We start from the raw sequence: 15,248 nt of genomic DNA on the forward strand, positions 1-15,248 counted from the left end.
GTGTTGATTTCATCAGTTCCAAAATTTGTTTAACACAAAATAAAGTCCAGCTTTCCACATAAACTGTGTAGAATCAAGAAGCGAATAAAAGCCCATCTTAATTATTTTCTTTTAAACTTAATATCATCCTGGATGGTGGCGCTGACTTTGGGTTTGATAAAACCCAGTGGACTAAGAACAGATAGACGAGATTTCTCTGGCAATTGTCAATGACTTGAATGACTTGAGGCATAATAAGCTTTTGCTTGATCACACTAAATCTTGATTTTCAAATTAAATGCAAGATTTTCTTTTATTAAAATAAATGACTGTTGACCCCTGCCGACGTCTCTATTAGCCTTGTAAAAGGAATGAAACTATTGTGGTTCATGTGCTGGATCATTGTGTGCCTGGAGTAAGTGACTCTGGCCACATTCATGATTTCCTTCTTTGCATCATTTTCCTCTGATTGGCTGCAGCTTTCTGCAAAGTTTTTATAACTTACTAACCTCTTTTACCTTTCACTTTTCCATCACACAATATGTTGTAGTAGAGCAGCTGTCTCAGCTGGATAAGCATGTAGTGACAATGGACAGTCACTTGCATTGTATTGTTGACTTACCAGAAATCGCTCACACGCTGGTACTGGAGAACATCTAGTGATCATTCACAAAATTAAAGACTCAATCTTTCCAAGATGGTTAAACACTAATACCACTCTCCGCATTATCTTGCACCATTGTTGTTATCAGGGCCGTCACTACGTTTGAGAGACATGGGTGGCTTAGCCCCTAGGTAAGATATTGCGCGCGCGTAGCGCGCGCCGAAATTTTTTCAGTGCACTTTCTAAGGCGCTGTCTATAAATTCATTATTTTAAGAGCAACATACCTGGGAAACACTTCCCTCACTAATGCTACTTCACCAACTAAACTACACCAGTTAAAATGTGCTAAATTACAAAGAGTAAATGGTAGGTGCCATGCATTACTGCATAAATGGAAGAAGGCAAGTGGTTCGCCACTCATCATAATGGAAACCTTCTACAGAAGACAGTTGTCTAACCAACAGACTCCCAACATCTTCATAAACCCTTAACCTGGCCATTCATCTTTCCCCATCTCCCCTGCACCCACAACCTGTCAGGAACCCCTGTCTGCTTTGCAATAACCCTGTTTCTGTGTGTGTGCTTGGTGTGTGTGTGTGACCTGGACTTTGGCATGTCTTTCTCTACACCTGGCACAGAGAGAAACACATATATGTGAGGAACTTAACAATAAATGCAGCATTATCTTTGATAGATTTCTGCTTAATCTAAAGTTTAACCACAAAATACAAGTTGCATAAATGGACAGTAGGCAATAGGCAATAGCATCATTGCAAAGAAGGATATCCTTGAGACTTTTTCACATCAGTCTGACAAAGTTTTAATGCAAATAAAGGAAGTATTTTTAAGTACAATGTATTAATGAAAACACAAAATCAACAGTATATGAAACGTACAACTTAGAACTATAGTCAACCCAAGGAAGCACTACCATATCACACAGTGTCGCCCTATCAGACTGGTGGCACATAGATATGGGAGAATTATCCTGCCATAATGCAAGAGCACATAACTTCAATTAGAGAAAAGAATTTCATCTTCTTGCACTCAAAACTTATAATGCTCACACTCAAAACATGCGCTCTCTCTCAAATATTTTCTCTTCTCTCAAAAATCTTTGTTTCTTCTCTCAGATTTAAACAGATATTTTCTATATTATCACAGATATTTTTTCCTCTCGCTTGCCTCCATCTCCGCTCTGCACGGGTCTCAGTTACGCTCTGCTTGCGGATTTGTTTTGCTCTCTCAGACTGCAGTTGGATCGTTGCCTAGCAACCTTTCCAGCCAATAGAACGACAGCCTCGGAAAAGGTGCGCTTGTTTAACCCTACGGAGTGTGCCTGTGCTACTACGCCACTTATAAAGCGTCAGCTGAAACTGCTATTTACAGTAGTTTTGTGGCTGATTGTTGTTTAGAAATAGAAAACCTGGTTTCATTTCTTAGTTTTGCCCTGGATTTTGTAGCGTTTGTGGACGCTACGTCGCTACTTGATCAAAACAATAACGTCGCTACAGGAAAGTTACTTGATAAATAAAGCAGCGACGCTACGGTCAAGCTACTTGAAAATGTAGTTAAACTAATAGCTTCGCTACATGTAGCGGCGCTACTGCCCATCACTGCTCCTGTGACAAAACTATTATAATGATGCTAGTAGGCTACAACAACATCGTGTTTTCCCACACCACTGACTTTGTTCACCATGGTAACGTAATTCCTACTGAATCAGACAAGCTATTAGGCCTATATTGTCTCTTTCCTCACTCCAGGTAAAGTGAAGAAAATGTAAACCGCTGACATCAAATGGCAAACTCACCGTATGTATCTGCACGCAACCATAACTTTCCTAATCAAGCTCGATGACTGTGTGGAGATTCAAAGGGCGCGCTGTTGCTGCACTGCACAGCTGCTATGGTCCAGTTGATGGCCGTGTACCACGTGACGTGACGCTGGACGCGGAGCCAATGAAGGAAATGAATATCCTAACGATATTAATAATTGTATAAATAATTGTGTTTGTAAATAAACTAACAGGAACTTATCTTCAGATTAACTTGCCTTCTTGGTGGCTCGTTTTCAGTGCTTTACTGCAATTGTTTGGGGTTATATGGAAAAAAAATCAATAAATAAAAAAATAACAATAAAAATCGCAAAATAATTATGGGGTGGCTAATACCAACGAAGGGATGACTTCAGCCACCCTAAAATAGGTCTAGCCACGTCCCTGGTTGTTATTCTTGCCTCTTCTGCGTAGCAAGATTCAAAAGAGTGACCTTTGTCAGGTATTAATGACGTTTAGGTTGGATGAATGCGACCTGGCCATTCAGACACAGGTCGCATTTGAAAAGATCTGATTCGTATTGGATTCAGGACCACATAGCCAAGCGGCCTGGGTCGCATTGGAAAAAAATCGGATCTGTGTTGTTCAGACAGCCATGAAAAGATCAGGTCGCATATGGCCAAAAAAAAAAAATCGGATTTGGGTCACTTCAGGCTGCGGTGTGAACGTAGCCTTAGACATAACTATTGAGCTTCTGAAATCCTTTCCTGCCTATGCTCTGTCCACTCAAACCATACATTGTGCGTGAAAAAGTTGTTCCTACTCCTCCTGGTTCTGCTTGAGGTTTCTCCCAGTTAAAGCAGAGCTCTCCTCTCCACTGTCGCCATATGTATGACTATCATTCATGCTTACTTCCGTAAACACAGAGCACGCTCGCCTGTGACGTCATGACGTCCTCTACTGTCATGCTGGACACTTAGGTTGTATGACTGCAGTTCACACAGGAGATCACATACAAGTCGCATGTATTTTGAAATGTGAACAGCAATGCAAAAAAATTGGATTTCACAAAAAAAATCGGAATTGAGTGTCAAGGCCTGCAGTGTGAACTTAGCCTAAGAGACAGAATTAACCATCCTAAGACAGGACCAAAGGTATCTTCTGAGGAGATAAGGCTGCCAGGAATTGCAGTGCAGCCAAGATTCCACTACAGCAGAATGCCAGGCAAGAGGTAGCTACTGTTGAGACAAAGCATGGGGGGAAATTATTGACAGGGGTCACTAAGGTTAAAGTGATTTCATCTAAGGGTGTGCAGGTGGCACAGTGGTCAGTGCGCATGACCCATGTACGGAGTTGTTAGTCCTCGATGTGGATTTGAATCCAGCCTGAGGTCCTTTGCCACATGTTTCTGTTTTCTACTGTTAGAAAAGCGTGCCACTAGTGCCAAAGGAACTGAAAAGTGATTTAATCTCAACCACAGAAACATCAATGGTTAGAGAGGGATAAAGGAAGACATGGAACGGTCTAAGGTACTGGTACCAAACAGAAGAGACCAATTTAAACACCACCAATAGTTTTTATTGCTAAAACTCTTTCTAACTGTGACATAATAATCAAAATAATCATAATCCTTTTCTTTTTTTTTGAAGGACTATTAAAATTTCGTAAAAAAAAAAACAGGAGTCTGACTATAGTTGGATCTGCAACACAAACTCCTAACTTTAAAGGTACAACAAGTTAAAGATGGATTTATACTTGTGAAGACTCATTCTTGTGGTGTTACCTAAATGTAAAGGTTAATCTTACTACTATTTATAAAAAAAAAGCTCATGGTCTGAGTCTGTATAAGCCTAAGATTGCTGTTGGTGCCTTTCTTGTAGATGAAGGTCTGTTTTAGAATGTAATGCAGAGGTTCTACAGTTTTACAAATGATTCTATGATTATAGCTACTGTTAATATTTGTTGTGTAAAGGCACACTACAGTTTGTCAACACTTTATTACTCTTAACAAGATTTGAATGATCTGCATGTATGGATTTTCCCAGTCATGCTACCGTTAGGTTTAGGCCTTTACCGGAACCAATGTACACCAACGTCTTGCATGGTTTTGTCTTTAGAGCTAATCAAATTTTCCATCACACAGTACAATTCCTATTATTTAAAGTCCATTCAGAGAAAAATAAAGGAAAATGTAGGCTGTTTGGAGCACTGAGTGAGGAAGAGATCCCCCATCTGTTGTAAGCTGCTGTATGTCTGCTGGACCAAGACAAAGTTACGATATCTTTCTTTGCTGAAGGAAAAAAATCGGAAACAAGTGCTGAAAAGTAAGAAAAGTCACTTTTATTAACATAGCCTCTCAGTTAAGTAGCTGACTGCAGACTTGCTGCCTAACTAGTAAATGTCAGCAGCAAAAGATGTCTAATGTTCTGCACAATTAGCACATGAAAACTACAGCTACATTTATCTGGTATTTAGACCATACATTTGCTCAAGCCTACATGTGAAAAATCTAATTAACAGTAGAGAAATGTTAATCATAAAAACGCATTGTACATTCATGTATAAATCCATCCATTCATTAACTATACCCACAGATCCTTGCTAGGTTTATTCATTGCAAGAAGGAAACAAATGAAGAACACTGCAGAGCAACCCTGCTCCAGTTTCCTGCATGTTTTAGGCGTCTTGCTGCCACACACCTGAGTGTGATTAACAGGCTCCTATTGCTACTGACGACAAGCAGACGAGGTCTTTATGCAGGAGCAATGATACATGCAGAAAAACATGCAGGACAGTGGTGCTTGAGGACCGGGCTAGTCATGGTCCTATCAGGCCTATTTAACTCTCTATATGCAGGGGGTTAAACTATGGACAAACATAGATTAACTGCATTTTCAGATACTTTCAGATCTTTTTAAAGCTGCATGTAAAATATGGGAGGGTCCAGAACGAATCCACTGCTTGGGTCACTGGCATACTCTTGTAAAGATGGCGGTAATGTCAGCACAGGCTGTTCCTGAGGTCGACTGCTGCTCCTGGTGCTGGTGGCTTTTTTGTGTTCCTCCTCCTCTTCGTCGTTTAATCCCACCGGCAGAGGGTTACTGTAGATGTAGTAGACCCTAGAGTTGTCCCTCGCAGCCTCTGGTCTCCTGAAGAACGCGAGAGGGTTGACGAAACTAGTTGACCGCTTCAAGGCTTTGACCGCCACAGGATGTTCCGGCTCACCATGCGTCACAGCGCTCTCATAGACATGGGCTCTCTTTGACTGCCTGGTAAAAATCAGATTTAAAAGGTATTACAGTTACCCTGTTATTTGCTTTCAGACTCTGATCATTTTGATATTTTATACGTCTTAATATCATACCAAGACCATCATTGTAAATACAAAAAAATTGTTTTAGATAACCATTCTATTTAAGAAAAAAAAGCTATCCAAACCAACCTAGTCCTATGTTAAAAAGTATTAGCCTCCTTTATTCAACCTGTAATTCAAGCAAAAGAGGATTTCTATTTTATATGTAAGACTAAAGCAGTATAACTAATGATGTTGATGATGAATGTTTTATCTGGAATAAAACCACCCCTGCATTTCTAAAAAAAAAAAAAAATAAAAGCATTGTACCAATAGCCAAACAGTGGTGAAGTGATGGGAAGGGAATCGCTCTGTTTCTTCATTACTTGGATAAACCATGAATTCTGCTTTTAACCTAAAGGGGAACCCCATGTGTATTATGCAGAGTGACAATGAAGTAAGCATGCTTAGTGTGGGGGATTGTATTTGAGTCAATGAGTCAATGCAATCAACTGGTTTTCCTTAGATAGAAAACTTTGTATCAATTTGACTGTATGATCTGGTTGAACTGTAAAGTGCCTTGAGATGACATGTTTTGTGAATTTGGCGCTATATAAATAAACTGAATTGAATTGAAATTAAGCATCAGAATGGCTTATAAAAGCCAACATGTTTTGGAGTGGCCTAGTCAAAGTCAGGAATTAAATCTGACTGAGAAGCTGTGTTGGGCTGCTTATGCTCAAACTCCTTCCTTCTGTATTTAACAAAATTAACCAAATTTTGAAAACAGCAGCAGGCTGATATTCTTGTACAGAAATAAAAGCAGCGAAATTCTGCATTTGATACTGTTAGATTGCAATTAGTTTCCCACAAAATTTCCATTAAATGGATTTGTGGTCCTGGTGTTACCTCTGAGCGCAGGTGTTGTGAAGATGGCTGCAAACACCTACAGTAAATAAACCTCCAACAACTGCCACACTGGTCCCTCAGCAGGAACCTTAACCCCAAGATCGCACCATGGGGTTAATGCAGAGACACACTTTGTTGAAGTGTACATTTCAATCTGATTTAAATAGGATCAAGTTCCTTAGAATAGATTTAGTCCTTGATAAATAACATATTCTTTCAATAGTTTATTTTTTTCTGTTGAAGTTTCAGCTTCATTTACAAAATCTGTTTGAGATCTTTGAGATCCCGCATTTTACAGGAACCAAACATCCAAAAACAGAGTAAATCTACAAGAGGGACTGTTTATTTCTGTATATCCCTTTCTATTGATGAAGTCTTACCAAACTTTGTTCAAGCCTGATCAATACTGTCAAATTAACCTAAACCTGAATAAAAGATTTCTGCAGAAGTTAGTGGGTTTGTCCCACTTTTATAAAACGGGATTTAGAAGAAGGGTTAGAGTTTGTTCAATGATTGTTTAAATTGAAATTAGAAACTCTGTATACATTTCTTTAATTATCTCCTTGATATTAAAAGCTTTCCTTTAATATTAACATTCAAACCTGAAAGGTGAATCTATTTTTTCCCCATAGGATACCCTGTTCGCTGGGGAACAACCTGAGTGTAGGTTGTTTAAATTGATGAGCTGGAGCTAAAGATTCAGCATCATCAGTGTATTATTCTAAAAGATCATCTGCAGTTGAACATTGTAAGGTTTTGAGAGGAATGTCTCTCAGAGGTGGGAGATGTGGAGCCATTACATCATCTCCATGTTGTGTATTTGTTCTGCTCATCCATTGAACCAAGTGAGTCTAACCTGCACAGTTAACAGTGCAGGTTGGACTCACCTGGTTTGGTGGCTGGGCAGAACAAATGCATGACCTGGAGATGACTTGTTGACTCTACATCTCCCACCTCGGATGTCTCATGCTGACCTGCTGCGGCTGTAGCAGATGCTGATGCAGTAGAGGCCAGTAGCAGTGAGGATGAACAAGGCCAGAACCAAGATGACGATATTTAACACTCTGACTTCTGGGTAGAATAGAACACAAAAACCAGCTCTGAACATTTCACAATAGCTGATCTGTTATAAATAAATTTGGTACATGTGTCACCCACCAGTCAGTGGCCTGTTCACCTCTCGATTCTGTGGATCCAAAGCCGTCGTCCAGTTCAGATGGAGGCTCTCTGCCATCAGGGCTCCGTCCTCTTGGGCTCCACTCATTATGCTGCCGTCAACATCTAAAACTGGGAAAGAAGACTCCTCTGAGCCTCTTCTCATCAGATTCAAGAGAGCTCCCAAACCATGTGACTCAAACGGTTTGACCGCTGCCATGGAGACACCCTCCATCTTTTGTAAGCTTTAGTTGGACACCCCCATTTCTGCCAGCCTGCAGCCTCGGCTTGTTTACTGCTCATTATTCTCTGCAGCTTTCTGGGGGTATGTAGAGGGGAGGGAGATGCTATGCTTGTTATATTGTAATAAGCTTTGAATGGTGACCCAGAACCAGTTAGTTTGCATGCTTTCATCCACATAAATAAAAAAAGTATAGCATAGAAAGGCATGTACAGGGGCTTTGTGTATTCTAGAAAAGTTTGTGTAGCATATGCATTCAAATTTTCTACTTATGCATTCATAAAAAGACAAATAAAGCAAAGCCTTGCAGTTAAACTCCCTGTATAATAAAATCCTTTTCAGATCTAAGTACTTCTATGAAGCAGCATGTGCCAATCAACCAAGCTGCTCTTTCTGAAATTGAAGACTCAGCCACACATTGAATTGTTTTTTACTCCTAAAGAAACTTGCGGTACAGTTTCACAAACTCTAAGGATCTATGGTTCAGTGGCTTCAAAAAGCTGCAACAAGGCGGGGAGCAAGTCAACAAAAACAACTTTTTTCTTTCTGCTCCAGGTCATGCTGCACCATGACTGATGTTATGTAATAAAACAAAGGATGTTTGTAGATCGGTTTTAGAAGAGCAGCTGCCGCACAAAGTGAATCAGGACTGAGCTTTAAGTACTGCTAAAATATTTGTGCTAAAGAAATCTTCTCAGCTCACTTTATACAGGACAGTCCACAGGAACAAAGAAACAAAACAGAGCTGCTAAGAATAAATGCTGAACAAGTGAGCTATCAGAATATAAATATATAGAAAATAGAACCTGTCAATTCTATACTTTTAATCTCTGACCCTATTTCTAATATAAATCTAATCTAATATTATTCAAAATTAACCTCAAGTACAAAACCTACTTGTTCAAGTAATTATCTATAAAATAAAGTTGAAGCCAAGATGACTTCAGAAAATTTCATTATACATAAAACTTCCATTATTTAAAGAGCTGAGTCATAGAAAAAAAAAAAAAAACTTTTTTCTTAAAGCTACAGTGTGTAATTATTACAGGGATATACAGTCAGAAATTTAATATATTATACATAACTATGTTATTTATCATCATCTACGAGCTCAGCCTCTTAAAGCTGCAGTCTGTAACATTGAGGAGAGAGCAGACTTCGACTGAAAATTTGAAGAAAAACAGGTTTCACGCCACTCCCCCACCCTCTCTGCTTCACTCATGCCCCACCTCCAAGCTCCACCCCTCTCACAGCATCTGCGCGGCTACCGCATGCGACCAGAAAGGGGGGGGGGGGAATTCAGCGTGTGTGAGCTGTGATTGACACTCCATCAGACGCTCCTCTGGCTGTGATTGGTTGTTTTGACTCGTCCCGAATTATTCTTTCCAGATTGAAATACAGGCAGTAGGCGGTACCAATTGAAGCAGTTTTTTTCACAGGTTACATATCACATGTACTGCTGTCTGGGCATAGGGACAGTTTTAGCCAATATGACAAAAAAGTGATTTTTAAAAACTTACAGACTTCAGCTTTAACCTTAATATTTGCGTTGCCTTAGAATTTGTTATTTATAATTACATAGGAGCGGGTCTCGCAGCCACGGAGGCAGACATCTTTGCGCTACGGCAGCGCAGAGCCAACAAACTAGCGATTGCGAGATCGCCCATTACAATAACATGCTGCGTGATGATGCTGTTACTCTCCAGTATACTTATTCAGCAACGTCCCTGACGTTTCACAGGTAATGATTCAGTAATTTTCTGTAAAATAATTTTCTGGATATATACCTCGCTTACTTCTCTCCGGCTCCTTTGGAGATCTTCAAGCCTTTCCTCCTCTGCTCTAGTCACCCCGCTGGCACCTCTCCCTCGCCTGGCCCTGGCTGCACGCCCACCCCGGCCTCTCTGCCCTCTTCCTCGCCCTCTTCCTTTCCCTCTTCCTCGCCTTGTAACCCCCGTGCCACAAACAAGACTTGGACTCTGTAAACGGGGAATATATATTCTTCCAGCTAACACAATCTCGCTGTTAAACTAATGACTACAATTACTTCGTCTGTTTATATCACCATGCAAAGCAGCTCACCAAAACGTCACAACAATGTAGAAAAAATAACGGGTATAATTATTATCTTAAGTCTACATGAAATCTATACCCTACACAGACTAATGAAATACTATCTGTAAAATTATCTATGTAAACAAACCTCATCACTTGAGAAGGTAGATGATGCGGACGTCGTGGAAGACATTTTGTCCCGTAACGCTCGCCGTACTGTTGGGGGGGAGAAGCAGTGGGAGGGAGATGTTCATGTTGCTGCGGTCTGCAGTCTGGACGTTAGATGTCGCTGAAAATTATACACTGTAGCTAATTTTTTTACAACATTGTAGTAATTATTTTAATGTGTAAATATGTTCAAATTAGATTTCATTTAAAAAATTTTTTTTTGGTCAAACCAGAGGCTCATTGTTAAGATTAAGAAGAGGTTTAATTTGAAGATGTTTCTTTTATATACAAAACTGTCTTACCTTTTCTATCCACTAGATGGCACCGCTGTATTCAAATGGCACTTTTTTCAGACCAAATTTTTGTTTCCAAACTCCTAAAAAAACGTTTCATTTTGCACCAAAAACAAAGTTTTTTGAAAATTGTCCTTAAATTATCTTATTATTTTTTAGATCATTATAAATATGAAGTTTTTACGCTGATGCTCATGTATTAAAAGGAGTAATGATCTAAAGATAACATTTACATAGTATTGTAGTGCCCTTTGCAGAAGGACAAACAGATCCAGAGTAATTAGCACATCTATGTGTTGGTGTTCTATAAAGATTAACTGCAGTTACACCAGTGCTGTGACTAATGTTTACTGTGTTCTATTCTCAGGACTTTATAGAGTGTGAAAACATGATAGGGGCAGTACTTGGATGCAGCTGTTAGCACCACTCTACTGCTGCAACAAGGTTCAAATCCCTTCTGCATAGTGCTAGAATGACCCCACTGATGGGCTCTTTTAAATTCAACAGAAGCAACACAATGACCGGCGCGCTGAGTGACGAATGGTCCACACTTACATCCTTCTGCTAACCTAAACATCATTAACCCCCATCATGCACTTTGATTCTCAACTGTCATATTTCAAAGTTCATTAAAATAGCTTACAGGTCCTTCTGTGCTCATAAAGACATGTGAGTCTAATTGCTGGTGTATTCTGTGTCACTGTTTCTACCCGTCAAGAACTTGATAATAAGAAAAACCCCAAAAAGTCAAGTTTGTATTTCTTTTAATTAGCTTTAAAACAGGAAGAAACTAAACAATGTTTGCATCATGAGCACTTTATAATTTCGGAGTTTTTACACGCTTCTGTTAAAAACAAATAAATGTTTGAAAGATAATGCTACACTAAAGATAGTAATTAATCAGGAAGTAGCAGTGCCTGGAGAGAACCCATGCATGCACAGGCAGAAACAACCCAGGCGTGGATTTGAACCTAGGACCCTCTTGCAGCAGTGACACCAACTACTGTGCAGCCATAATGTAAATAACAACAAGAATGATAAAAATAACAACTGTTAGTACATTGATGTAAGTACGTAATAAAAAATTAAGCATTTATAATATCACATGATATAACAAATAGCAAAAATTGCAACATCTGATGTCTCACCTTGAAAACTTAGATACATTTAAATACACATCCACACACATACTGAACATAATTATATTGAATATCATATGCATCTACAGTAAGTTGGATGCCCCATTAGTTTGGATTTCTGCATCAGGTTAGTTTCCTAACGAGCTGCAGTAACGCCAATATTGTGATTGGATATCCTGATCCAATTCATAATCGTTTTATTATGATACTAAAATTCTACATTAACGATGCTGAAAACTCCTGATTGCATATATAAGTGGAGCTTAATAACCAGACTCCCATAGGGGAGCACTAGCAAGCTGTCCAAAACAAAACAAAAAAAGGCAGCAAGGCTGAAAACAGCCTTTAGGCCTCTACACTGAAGGTCTTGAAGGCTCCTATTAAAAAAAGCAAGGGGCACATTCATACACATACACTAACTAATCACAGCAGAATGGTACAATTGATTTATAATTTGCTATTAGTGTTTTATAACTGAAATACAGTAGGAAAATATCTCGCATATCAAATCACATTTTTGGCTAAAGCTACCAGGGATGTTATAACACGGGTACACCTCATAATAAAACTCATATCTTGTTTTTGGTCCCCTGTCTTAATAAAAGGCGATGACAGTTTTCAGGCAAAAGATGATAGGAGGAGACCAGGAAAGACAGTTGTAATGTAACACCCCGAGCTGATGACCCCGCCAACCCGGGCAGAGAACTGCTTTCCTCCATAGTGGCTGATATAAGAGGCTCCTCTGAGCTTCTCATCATCCAGACAGTTACCAAACGGAAAGTAGCGATGTGATGACAGGAGATGTTTTTCGATTCTTTAGATTCTTCCAAAGTTAACGTCCTGCCTGAAAAAAACGTATTGAAATGTCAGATTGTCATTACTGGCAAACATCATGAATAGATCATTATACAGCTTGATTCAGGAGAGATATAATAAAGAACTTGATGGGTGTAATTTGTGGCAATTCTAGGGCAACTTTAACAGTTTTTTCATGGGTGCAAAGAACAAAAGAATGAAATAAAATTAGACAAGGCAAAATTTCATCTTTCAACCAACATGTTACAGACCGCTGGTCTAACAGGTAATCCTATCTGAGTATAGCTGAAGCTAAAAGTGCAATATCTTAACTGCTAAATCACTATTTGAGGAAAACTGTAAAAGTAAGACATAAACATGGTGAAGGTGACCAGTCAGTCATGGTTTCTCTGCCAGCTCCAGGGGGAGTGGTAGCTTGATTAGAGTAGAGTAGAAGATCTAAGAAGGTTGAAAGCCCTGCTGTTATTTTTGGAAACCATGTCTCTCTCATGACACTTATCAGATAAATGAATCTGTATTTCCAGTCTTAGTCTGAAAGGTTTTTGGATCCCTCTAAATTCAACAGGATTAATACACATGATCACTTAAAACAGTGGTTATCAATCTAATTAACGGTAGGCTCCCCTTAATGCTCCTTCCCAGCCTCCATGCATTGCAGTGGAGGCAGGGGTGCCAAAATGCTAAAATAAAAACTTTACAGATTGATCCCTTTTTTTTTTTAATTCAAAATGTAAATCTTTTTTTTGTTCAAAATTTTTTAAAGTTAATAATTTTAGAGACTTCTATCAGAACAGACTTTATGTAACTTCAATAAAACAAGACATCTTAATTTCCTCCCAAATAATCTTGCAAGCTTTTATTGCAGTTTGGGTGCGCATGCATACAGATAATGTCTGTATTAAAATGCTGATTTGAGGATCTTAAGATCCACTGGATGTTGTTCAATAAAGTATTTTGCTCAATTTTAAGTGCAAACACACTTTCAAAAGTCCGACATACGTGAAAAAAGATAATGTTCCTCTGGATCATTTCAGTTTATTGTCACCTTGAAATATGCACAAGTCTATGCCCCCCCAGGATCTGTCCCTCAGCTTGGAACGGACCGCATTAAACATGAATCAGAGAGAAACAATACATATATATCAAATCAGCTGAGTGTAGATTTCCTCCACTAGGTGTCAGACTTGACTCATCCAAGGTTGATATTTGTGTCTGAAGGGCTGCTCTGTAGTTCTGACTTTAAGACTCTACTTGAACTCTGTGTATAACCAAAGGAGGCAACAAGTGATATGGGCTGATTGGGACTTTGTAGTAATCAAGAGGCTCAAAATTCCTAGTCTTTAAAATACCTTGAGAAGTTTGATTCCATACATATTATTTATATGGGATGGCGGCTGCATTCTGTTGGCGAGGTGCATTTATTTCAGCACAGCACACTGCATCAACCAATGCTGGCAGGTTTCTGGGGAATGTGAAAGAAATTGTTTCTAATCTCAGTTCTTAATAACTATTACATAGTTAGAATTTACGATGTAGAACTTTTGTTACTGCTATAATTGAAAGTTCTTGTACATACTAAATAATGATATTCTATTAAAGCTACCCATCAGCTCACGTTTTAAAAATGTAATAAGTAAAACAGATGCTGACACATCATGACTAAAAGAAAATTAAATGAACAGTTTAACCAACATCTCTCTGCAGGCTTCATCTGATTTCTGTGGGAGAGAAAACAATCATCAGTCCACGAAAGCATGAAGAGAAAACTGGTTTTTGCTCTGAAAGCCTTAAACTGCTGCTGAACCACCTGTTTTCTTTGAGGGATGTGAAGAAGGTAAAACAAATTTCTTACTCTAAAAATGTAAACACCTTTAAAGGCGAGACAGGGTCTTTTTTATATCAACTGTGCCTAATCACAGGAACAAAGGTTTTATACAAATTTAGAGGAAAAGGAAACTTTCCTGCATCCTTTCTCTTTCCTACACACACCCCAATAAATTAGAGCCACTCTGTGCAGCAAAAACCTGAAGTAGTTGTTTCCTGCTTCTCTCTGTTTCATCGGGTTTATAAAGGAATTATGGTCCGCTCCTCTAAATTCTACTGATTGTGGATGTGAATATTTTGCAGCTGTAGGATCATCAGAGCTGACCTGCATCCATCCTAGGTCTTTGCAGGCTTAGGAACAGATAAGAGCAATTGACCTCTGTCCGTGTTCTTCTCTTAAAAAAAAAAAAAAAAGCAACTTGCCTGCTTTTCATTTAAGAAAGAAGATTAGCTGTACAGTTTGTACATACTTTTATTGCCCTTATTATATTCTTATTTATTCCTAAAAAGTATTCATTGATTTGTTCATATATTTTTGCATACTGTGGTAGTTTGGACACCTGATTATAATGTAAATAATGGAAAACTAATGTCATTACTCTGATTCCTTTTTAGGTCCCACCTTACTGCTTCAGTCAGACTGAGTTGTGAACTTTCCGTGGACCATTGCAATACTTTGATTGCTGCTGGACTTGAGTCATTGTTCCCTCGATGATCCAAGCTTTAGCTGCAAATCAAATGAACTCACATTTGACTGTAAAATACTTTGCTATGTAGATTAGTTCATGGTCAGCTCACTGAGTCATGCAGGATGTACAGGTGCAATGGTTCAAAACAAGCATGAATCATCCAACTTTCACTACCATGATCTGCAATTGTTTTATGAACCTGTGTTTTTATTCTGTCTTGGTTCTTTTTCTCATCCTCATCAGAAACAGGTTATGACCAGAACAGTAAACCGAGAAAATGTCTCTTTTTATACAAGTGTTCACACC

General features: G+C 38.9%; 1 protein-coding gene across 1 annotated transcript; it reads right to left on the minus strand.

The window, feature by feature from the left end:
* Positions 1 to 4,679: 4,679 nt before the first annotated feature.
* si:dkey-246e1.3 lies at positions 4,680 to 9,768 on the minus strand. The gene is made up of 4 exons (XM_038291365.1): positions 9,746 to 9,768; positions 7,721 to 7,849; positions 7,537 to 7,633; positions 4,680 to 5,630 (listed from the first exon to the last, which is right to left on the minus strand). The coding sequence occupies exons 2-4, from the start codon at positions 7,824 to 7,826 to the stop codon at positions 5,276 to 5,278; spliced, it is 558 nt and encodes a 185-aa protein (XP_038147293.1). The 5' UTR covers positions 7,827 to 7,849; positions 9,746 to 9,768; the 3' UTR covers positions 4,680 to 5,275.
* Positions 9,769 to 15,248: the final 5,480 nt, after the last annotated feature.

The sequence above is a fragment of the Cyprinodon tularosa genome, unplaced genomic scaffold, assembly GCF_016077235.1.
Source record: "Cyprinodon tularosa strain WSP-4 unplaced genomic scaffold, ASM1607723v1 ctg108, whole genome shotgun sequence".
NCBI lineage: Eukaryota > Metazoa > Chordata > Actinopteri > Cyprinodontiformes > Cyprinodontidae > Cyprinodon > Cyprinodon tularosa.

Bases quoted from the DNA above. Each gene is read 5' to 3' on its own strand.
- si:dkey-246e1.3 (XM_038291365.1), bottom strand. From the start codon at position 7,826: ATGAGTGGAGCCCAAGAGGACGGAGCCCTGATGGCAGAGAGCCTCCAT. The intron at 7,634-7,720 runs GTGGGTGACACA...TATTCTACCCAG, and splicing joins GGTGAACAGGCCACTGACTG to AAGTCAGAGTGTTAAATATC. The intron at 5,631-7,536 runs GTCAGCATGAGA...GATTTTTACCAG, and splicing joins ATCTGCTACAGCCGCAGCAG to GCAGTCAAAGAGAGCCCATG.